Here is a 9,915-nt window from a genome sequence, read left to right as displayed (position 1 = left end):
TGATCGGGGCGCTTGCGGGCTATGCTGCGCGTTAGCGGTCTCAAAGGGCCCCTCAACGAGAAGACCAGTGAGGTAAAGGCAGCGAATGCTCGGGCCGCCTCTACTTTGGACAAAGCTCAGTTTGAGATTGCTCAAAATGAGATTCTGACACTTGATATGTTGTATTACCAGGCGTCTGCCAACCTGCAAGTTCAGCAGAACTTGGACGCGACCAAGCAGCGGGTGAGGGAGCTCCAGGACTAGGTCAAGGGCCTCAACGAGCAGCTGGACAACCTCAAGGAGGCGGAGTCCAAAGCGAATATCCTAGGGGCGATGGTCAAGAGACTCAGAGGTCGGCTGAGCAACCAAGAGAAACAACTCCGGACCAAGTATAGGTCCTTGATGGAGGAGGTGAAACAAGCCCTTGTCAAACAAATGATGGACGACAACGAAGTTATCATGCGTGCGGCCTGGGCGGCTGCTCAGCCGTCTGCCGATTATCAAACCTAGAAGGTCTAGTTTGATTAGGCTAATGACGAGTTCAATGCCCGTCTCCTTAGAGAGGCTCAAGAGGTGGCCGAGAAGGATGCGGCTGCCAAGAGTGCCTCGGGGGAGTCTAGCTCGTCTGGCGGCTCGTGTGGGGACGAGTAGGAGGATGATCAGGAGGAGGGTGAGGAAAATCGAGAGCATGCGCCGGAGGAAAACACGGATGCCGATGCTGAGAAGCTCCCCTGATCTTTAAGCTTTACCTGTCTTTCTGCGGCCGAATGGCCATATATTTATATTTCTGGCCTGTGCGCCGTGTATTTTTGTATCTTTATCGACCAAGGGGTCGGGTAAATTAATAATTTCTCTGGCTTTTCCAGCAAACAATCTTACCCAGTCGTCTGGTGGTGATTGGGCTTTTTAATTCAAGGACTTTCAGCCGTTTGGCTGAAGTTAATTCATATTGTTGTCCTATAAAATTTTTTCATTGCATATTTTTTGGCTAAGTATTATAACCTGTATACCATGCGAATGTTCTTTCCCCTGGACGGATGTCGAGTGGTTTCGGTTGATTGGATTGATTGACTTAGTAATTATTGATACTTGGAAGAGTATGCATAGTTTCTAAGTCAGTCAATCACTATGGTGATTGCCCCAAACCACGCGACAGACGGCCATCCGGAGCTAATGAATAATTGTTTTCATTCGGCCATTGGCACTAACGAAATACAAAATTCTTGACTTAGCAAATTTGCTAAAAAGATAACCTCTTCCTGTTTTGCCCCAAGAGCTAAAAACAGGCGCATTCGGCCATAGGCCTCGTCGAGATAAGATGCTAAGTTTTAACTTAGCTTAATTTTTCTTAAGAAGAATAATCCGCCTGTCTTGCCCCTAGAGCAAAGAACAGGCGCATCTGACCCACATGTCTCTTTTTTAATCTGCTAAGTATTTTAGCTTGTTTTCTTCGTAAGTAATAGTCCGCCTATCTTGCGTTTAAGCAGAAACAGGCGTATCTGGCCAAAGGCCTCATAAGTTAACTTAACTTGTACATTAGCAAAAATTTTCCGCCTGTCTTGCCTAGAGCAAAACCAGGCACATCCGGCTTAATGCCTCAATAGCCTCTACTTATGAAACAATGACCCTTTTCCGACTGTGCTAGAACAGTTAGAAAATTCTGGCCTTTTAGATTTCACTTTCGATTAAATCAAATGACTGCGAATGCTGCCTTAGCATTCAGTAGGGCCTCTTGATGTATTCGTAGAGCAATGAGCCACCCAAATGGGAGATGCTTCTCCTCGACGAATTCGCCCGAATGGACGTCGCCGGTTATCTGACTCATGTTGGAGCAGACGGTCATACTCATGTTGGAGCAGACTGTGACAGTTCGGCCTCTATTTGTTTATTAATATCCAAACATTGGCCTCAAAATGATTTTATCTGGTCTTAGGTCTTTTTAAAGAATTAAGAAAATATTCGTTAAGTGCTGTCATAAACTTAAAGAATTTCGTAGGAACGACTGCTTTAAAGCAGTCGGCTCCTTTAGAGAGATTGGGGCGTCTGATGTTGGGACAGACGCTTTTCAAATACATTGGCCGTCTGTATTTTGTACAGGCGACGCTAATAAAAAAGAAGTTGGGAAATGAAGGCATATTCTCATTAACAAAATTTGAAATGACAAAATTTGAGGTATTTACATTCGTACTTAGAAATAGTACTTTTTCAAATTATCTACATTCCAAGTTCTAGGCAGCTGCCTACCGTCTGGTTCTTCCAGAAGATAGGTTCCGTCTCTTACTTCCTCATATATTCGGTAGGGGCCTTCCTAATTTGGGGTTAGCTTTCCCTGCTCATTCGCCCTACCGACAACCTCCACTTTCCGTAGCACAAAGTCCCCCACTTTGAGAGGACGCTTGTGTATTTTTTTTAAGCCCGCGTCATTCTCAGACGGTAAATCTCATGGCGCAAGGCAGCATTGCCCCTGCGCTCTGGAAGTGAGTCCAATGCCAGTCGCATGGCCTCCCAGTTTACTTCTTCGTCATATAACATGACTCGAAGAGTAGGTTCATAGTGTTCAATGGGCAGGACAGCTTCTGCACCATACACCATGAGGAATGGGGTTTCTCCAGTCGCCCCTTTAGCAGTCGTTCTGATGGACCAGAGGACATGTGGTAATTCATCCGCCCAAAGGCCACCAGCCCGTTCAATTTTCTTTTTAATCCTGTCTGAGATTAGCTTGTTGAAGGCTTCGACCTGGCCGTTTTCTTGAGGCCGGACGAATGATGCAAAGAAGCTTGAGAACCCTTGGTCTCCTAGCCAAGTCTTGAGTTGAGGCGTCTCAAATTGAGGACCATTGTCAAAAACCATAGACATGGGCACCCCGAAACGAGTGATAATATTCCTCCAAATGAAGGAGATGACATCTTTTGTCTTGATGTTTTTGACCGCCTCCGCCTCTACCCACTTGGTAAAGTAATCCACAGCTACCAATATGTAGCGCTTGCCGCCTGGTGCTGCTGTGTAAGGCCCAAGTATGTCCATGCCCCATTTGGCAAAGGGTATTGGGCTATGGATGGCCGTCAGGTCTGTGGCCGGACGATGGATGAGTTTTCAAAACTTTTGGCACTTGTCACATTTTTTGACCATTTCCATGGAATCCGACTCCAGAGTAGGCCAGAAATAGAGCCGCTGGCCTTGGCAGTTAAAGACCTGTCGCCTATATGGCAGGCGCAGAAGCCCGCATGCAAATCTTCGAGGACCTCTTTACCCTTCTCTGGGGTAACACACTTCAAAAGGGGTTTCAAGAAACCAGTTTTGAAAATTTCTCCTTGTCTCAGCTCGAAGTTTGCCGCTTTCTTCTTCAGAACAGCCGCCTCCTGGGGTGAATCAGGGAGCGTGTCGTCTGCAAGATAAGCCCGGATGCTGTCCATCCAGGTAGAGCTTCGGTCGAGAATTCCAGTGGGGTCTTCATTAGATATAATTATCTTTTCCGTGACCTCCCAGAAAACCGACCGAGGTGTTTCACAGGAGGCGGATGATGCTAGTTTTGACAGAGCATCCGCCTGATTGTTTGAAGATCTGGGCACCTGAGTTAGATGGAACTCCTCAAGTGTCCCAACTTCACTTTTGACCGCCTGCAAATATTTTATCATAGCCGGATGAGTGGCCTCGTACGTTCCATTGACCTAGAGTACGACTAGTTGAGAATCAGAGTAGGCGTCAATTTTCTTTGCCCCTGCCGCCTTGCAATACCGAATGCCAGCTAGCAGGGCCTCATACTCGGCCTCATTATTAGAGACCTGGAACTTGAAATATTTGTACTTATCTCCCTCAGGAGATTGACAGATAATCCTTGCACCACAGCCGTTCGCAGTGGAGCTCCCGTCCACATACACTTTCCAAACCTGGTCAGTATTGTCTGGTGGAACCGACCTTGTCATTTCAACAATAAAGTCGGCGAATGCTTACCCCTTTATTTCCTTCCTTGGTTCGTAAGTGATTTCTAATCCTTGCATTTCAACCGCCCATTTAAGCATTTGTCCCGAAGACTCCAAGGTTGTGAGTGGCCACTTGATCGGTTGGTCAGTATAGACCTCTACTGCATGCGCCAAGAAGTAGGGTTTTAGCTTCTTGACGACCATGTAAAGGGCAAGGCCAAAAACCATGGGGTACCGAAGCTCTGCGTTTCTAAGAACATGGCTAATGAAATACACCGGGAGCTGGATGCCATCTCTTTCAGCTAAGAGAACGGCGCTGAGGGCATGATCAGAGACGACTAAATACATGAATAGCTTCTCTTTTGGCAAAGGGCTAACAAGCCTCGGCAAAGAGTGCAGATGAGTTTTCAGCTTTTGAAAGGCCGCTCTACATTATCCCCCATTCAAAGTTGGTCTTCTTTTTGATTGCCTGGAAGAAGTAGAGACACTTGTCGCCTGACCAACTCAGGAATCTCTCCAAGGCCGCCAGGCAACCTGTTAACTCTTGCACTTCTTTCACAGTACTGGGCGACTACATGTCGATTACCGCCTGTATTTTCTCAAGGTTGGCCTCTATTCCCCTTTGGTCAATCAAAAATCCGAGAAACTTCCCGGACTCAACACCAAAGACACACTTTTTTAGGTTTAGCATGACCTTGTGCCGCCTGAGTGTGGGGAATGTTTCTCAGAGATCAGCAAGATGATCCGCCTATTGTTTGGATTTGACTATCATGTCATCAATGTACGCCTCTACATTCCTTCCGATTTGATTAATGAAGACCGTATTAATCATTCGTTGGAAAGTAGCAGGCGCATTCTTCAAACCAAATGGCATCACCGTATAACAAAACAACCCCTGATCAGTGACGAATGCCGTCTTTTCTTCATCTTTTTTCCACAGGGGGATCTGATGGAAACCTGAATAGGCGTCCATAAAACTCATCAGGGCATGTCCGGCTGTTAAATCGACCAGACTGTCGATCTTAGGCAGTGGATAGCTATCTTTTGGACATGCCTTGTTGAGGTCTGTGTAATCAACACACATGCGCCAAGTTCCATTCGGCTTTTTTACTAACACAACGTTAGCTACCCACTTAGGAAAATTGCACGGCCGAATGAACTTGGCGTCTAGCAGTTTTTAACTTCGGCGGCTGCCGTCTGACTTCTTTCCTCGCCATGGTTTCTTTTCTTCTACCGGATGGGCTTCTTTTTAGGATCCACGACGAGTTTGTGGACAGCGAGATCCGGGCTGATGCCTGGCATCTCTTCCACTTTAAAGGCAAAGATGTCTTTAAATTCTCTCAACAGCTGGTGCAGGCTCTCACCCAGCTTTGCGAATGCAACCGTCCCCACCTTAACCGTCCGCTCTGGGCGGTTGTCGTCCAGAGGGATATCAATGTGTTCGCCAGCAGGCTGGGGACGGAGATCATCCGACCGTTCCCCTGTCAGTGATTGCTATTGTTTTTCTTTTTTGACCACCACCAGCTGATCAGTCTTTCTTTTCTTTCCGGCTGGTGGGGCCGAATGTTCTTCCTTGACATTGTCGAGGTCGATTGTCTGCTTGCCCCGGCCGGATGCTGCGGCCGCGGGCTTGACATCCGAGAGGTAACACTCTCGATCCATCTTCAGGTCCCCATTGAGGGAACCGACTGTTCTATCATCCTTCTCATACTTGAGCAGCATGAGGGCAGGGATGATGACGACCTTACACTCATTTAGAGTGGGTCGGCCAAAGATGAGGTTGTAAGCTGTGAGCTCTTCAACCACTAGGAAACGGATGGTCATGTGCCGACCGTCTCCCTTGTTCCCCAGGCGGACAAGTAAGTCAATTCGTCCGACTAGGTGCACAAGTCCTCCCTCAAACCCAACAATGGTGTGGGAGACCTCCATCATGCTATCCGGTTTGTATTTGAGATTGGATAAGCATTTGAGGCTGATGAGGTCCGAGGAGCTTCCTATGTCAATCAAAATTCGACCAACCAGCTGGTTGGCCACCTTGCATTCAATGACCATAGGGTCATCATGCGGCCGACGGACTTTGCCTCTATCCTGCTGGGTGATGACAACTTTAGGGAAGGCGGATGTGCCTGCCGCCTCTCCTTCTTCAACAGAGTTGACCATCATTCTCAGATGGTCCTTGGTGCTCCGAATGGTTGGGCCACCACCAGAAAATCCGCCTGCTATGGTGTATACCGGATCTTCATCAGTTTCGGCACTCACAACAGGCTAGGGAGTCTTTTTCTTGGAGTGCCCTGGATTTGCCTTTGAAGTCACTTTGGACTTCACATAGGACTTCAGTTGTCCTTTGTCGGCCAGACGGTTGAGCTCCCGCTTGAGACTGAAGCAGTCGTTTGTGTCATGGCCGACATCCTCATGGAAATGGCAATGCTTGTTTTTGTTCCGATTTTCAGCGGAACCTTTCATAGGGTCGACTTCTCAAGAGTCAGCCGATCCTTAATGTCCAAGAGGATGGAGCAGCATTTGTATAGGATAGCTCCCGCTGAACTATCGCCCAGCCCCCAGGGTGCACACTCATCGCCAAATAAGCAACTAAAGGAGGGCTTATCTGCCCGGCAGAGTCAGCCCGCTGGGCTGACCAGGCTAAACTCTCCACGAAGGAGATAGTACGCCTATAAATAGAGGGTAAAGTACAACGGAAAGGAGGTTAGACACTCAAGTTATTACACTTTCTATATCTCTCTAAGTACACTTTCTCTCTCTAAACACTCTCTAACTTAAGCTTCGGAGGGGGGTTCCTCGAGCCACCCCCGAGGGCAGTTTACGTGTGCTGCCGTGTGTAGGTTGTTGACGGGACCCAGCTTACCCAGTAGAACTCTTGGATCCATACCTGGAACAATTAGCGCTAGAAGGAGGGGATTGCATCATCTAACCTGAGGTTCACCAACTGAGCTAGGGACTAGTTAACTAATTACCATGGCCGGAGAAGAAACTGTATAAACACCCACGTCCAAAACTAATGAGACCAGCCAAACACCACAAAAAACACACCCAGTAACCAGCTATCCAAAAGGATCCACTAGAAACCCCAAATCGACCATCTCACAGAAATCCCACCCTATCAAATCGACAGCATCCACTGCTAAAGCAGCGGCGAAACCAGTAGATCCAGTAGGATCCAGCTCTATTTTCAAGTACGGAATGCGGTTAACAGGCGCGAACAACGAGCTTATTGTTTCAGCACCTGTAACCCAGAAACCGCAGCCCATAAATATGCCAGCCATTCTGCAGAACCTCTCTAAGTGCAGCAAGGAGCAGCTGGCTGCAATGACAACGGTCCTTACCAATATGGGTAAGGAGGCAAGCCCATCACCGACAACGGCAGCTGCGGAGCCCGCAGCGAAAAAGCCGGAAGTCTCAACTCTCACCCCCGAGAAGAAAGAGCTCATTCAGCTGAGGAAAAAGGTATTGGAGCTGGAAGCTCGCAACCTGAATCGAGAATGGAGCGTGGAGGAAATAACCCCCGCTCGAATTAGCCCGGAGAAGCGGGTCCCTCGCAGTAGGTCACTGGCCGCAGAGCGAGGACCTAGCCCGGAGAGAGACAAACGAGCGCGAATCCAGGTTATTCCAGATGATTCCCCATTTTGCCGGGAGATTCTGGAAGAACCCATGGAGAAGGTGAAGATGCCGAGCTGCAAGTATATGGAACCACAACACCCTAAAGCCACATATCAGCTTTCGAGAATCATATGGTTTTCTACACCATGGCGGACTCAGTCTGGTGTAAGGCTTTCCCACCACCTCTGGAGGGGCTGGCAGCAGAATGGTACGGCGCATCCCCAAATGTTCTGTGTACTCGTACAACCAGCTGAAGAGAATGTTCATGGAGCATTTCATAACCTTGGTGGATAGAACCAAGATGACAACCGAGCTGATGTCCCTGGTTTAGGGAAAGGATTAGCCTTGAGGGAGTTCATCACCAGATTCAACAAGGAGGCAACGACCATCCCAAATATGAGCCAGGAGGTAGCGCTGTTAGCAATGCAGAGTGGCCTACTACCAGGGTCACCATTCAGAGCATACATGGGGCGTAAGAGCCTCAAAACGCTCGCTGAAGCGCCGCGTAAAGCGCATGAGCTCATCAAAGCAGACGAGACTGACAGAGCAATGCTGGGTAGGAAAACAACAGGTGACTCTGTTAAGCGGGCAGAGGTCACCCGGGCAGAGAACACACCCAGGGTGGACTAGCCAAGCAGGGCTGAGCAAAACCGCAGAGAAGCGGACAGGGCAATGGGTCTGAGAAGGTCCGATCCAAGGAGAGGGCCAAGGCCTGGGAAGTTTGATCAGTATACCCCACTAACCCTTTCCAGATCTCACATATTCAGCATAAATAAGGCTGATGATAAGTGGCAGAGACCTCTAAGGATGGTAAACAAGAGTCGTGATACTAGTAAGTGGTGTAACTTTCACAGGGACTATGGCCATACCACTGAAGAATGCACGCACTTGAAGGACAATATAGAGGACTTAGTCAGGAGAGGATACTTGAGTCAATTTAAGCAGCGTGATGACCCTCCCAGAAGAAGGGAGGAGGATAGAGTGGGCCGAGCTGACCGTAGAGGAGGTCATAGGGGCCCAACTGGAGACAAGGATAATGATGGCAAGCCAGAGGGCAGGGTGTACGTGATCAGCGGGGGTCCAGTACATGGGGGGACAGTCAATAGTGCGCGGGCTGACCTGCGGCCAATGATACATCAAATAAACGACAATGATAAGCGTAGATGGCCACCTCTTCCCCCCGCAGCCACGAGCCACGTTTGACGAGTATGACCAGAAGGGCATAATTTACCCTCATGATGACCCGCTGGTGGTGACAATGAGAATTGCAAACTGGGAGGTGGATAGAATACTGATAGACGGAGGCAGCTCAACCAACATCATATACATCAGTGCGTTCAATGAGCTGAAGTTGGACAGAAAAGACCTGAAGAGAGTAAGCTACGAGGTCACCGGGTTTAATGGCTCGGGGCTTACCCCAGAAGGCATAATCGAACTCTAAGTTCCGGGTAGGAGAGAGGTCAAGAAGGCGTAATGTCCGAGCAGAATTTCTTGTGATAAACTCCCTTTCACCATATAATGTAATCATGGGAAGACCGCTCATCCACAAGATAGGCGGGGTGGTATCCACTTACCACCTGGCCATGGCTTACACAACTAATGAGGGTCGGTCAGCAAAGCTCTGGGGAAGCCAGAAGACATCCCAACAATGTTACATAACTGCCTTAAAGCAGCCTACCAAAACCAGACAACATTCCGGTTCCGAGAGAAGGCTCCCTGAGCAACTTGAGAGGAAGTCGAGGAAAAGGAAGCGTGAAGAGTATCACAGGGAAAAAGATAAACAAAAGTTGGCAATGGAAAACTTCGAGCCTGCAAAAGAAGAAATGGCCAGACCACTTCCCAGCGGGGAGCATGTCACAGTCGAGCTCACAGAAGGTGATTCCTCGAGGACGATGAAGATTGGGAAAGACATTGATCTAGGAGTAGGGGTGCACCTCACAGAGCTGCTGAGAAAGAATAAAGACATTTTTGCATTTTTTGCAGATGAGATGCCCGGAATTGACCCAGCAGTCATGGTGCATAAGCTGAATGTGAAGGAGGATATTAGGCTAGTCAGGCAGAAAAAGCGAAGCTTCTCCACGAAGAAAAACCAGGTAATCCAGGAAGAGGTGGAAAAACTCTTGGAAGCAGGATTTATTAAACCCTGTGACTATCCAGAATGGTTAGCCAACGTGGTCATGCTGAAGAAGGCAAATGGAAAATGGCCAATGGAGAATGTGTGTTGATTTCACGGGTCTTAATAAAGCCTGCCCGAAGGACTGTTACCCACTGCCATGGATAGATCAACTTGTAGACTCAACAAGCGGGCACGCCCTGCTAAGCTTCATGGACGCCTTCTCAGGGTACCATCAGATCAGCCTGCACGAGCTAGACAGGCAGAAAACTACATTCATTACCGAAG

General features: G+C 48.4%; 1 protein-coding gene across 1 annotated transcript; it reads left to right on the top strand.

The window, feature by feature from the left end:
- Positions 1-8,186: 8,186 nt before the first annotated feature.
- On the top strand, positions 8,187-8,955 carry LOC110737308. Its single transcript, XM_021917667.1, has 2 exons — positions 8,187-8,597; positions 8,701-8,955. The coding sequence occupies exons 1-2, from the start codon at positions 8,187-8,189 to the stop codon at positions 8,953-8,955; spliced, it is 666 nt and encodes a 221-aa protein (XP_021773359.1).
- The last annotated feature ends 960 nt before the right edge of the window (positions 8,956-9,915 follow it).

This window comes from Chenopodium quinoa, unplaced genomic scaffold (assembly GCF_001683475.1).
Source record: "Chenopodium quinoa cultivar QQ74 unplaced genomic scaffold, ASM168347v1, whole genome shotgun sequence".
In the NCBI taxonomy this organism is placed as follows: domain Eukaryota; kingdom Viridiplantae; phylum Streptophyta; class Magnoliopsida; order Caryophyllales; family Amaranthaceae; genus Chenopodium; species Chenopodium quinoa.
The sequence above is the reverse complement of the archived record's forward strand: the minus strand, read 5'-3'. Positions and strand labels throughout refer to the sequence as shown.

Excerpts from the sequence above, each read along its gene's own strand:
- LOC110737308 (XM_021917667.1), top strand. The coding sequence starts at position 8,187 with ATGGGTCTGAGAAGGTCCGATCCAAGGAGAGGGCCAAGGCCTGGGAAG. Across the intron at positions 8,598-8,700 it reads ACGTGATCAGCGGGGGTCCA|CCACGAGCCACGTTTGACGA; the intron begins GTACATGGGGGG and ends TTCCCCCCGCAG.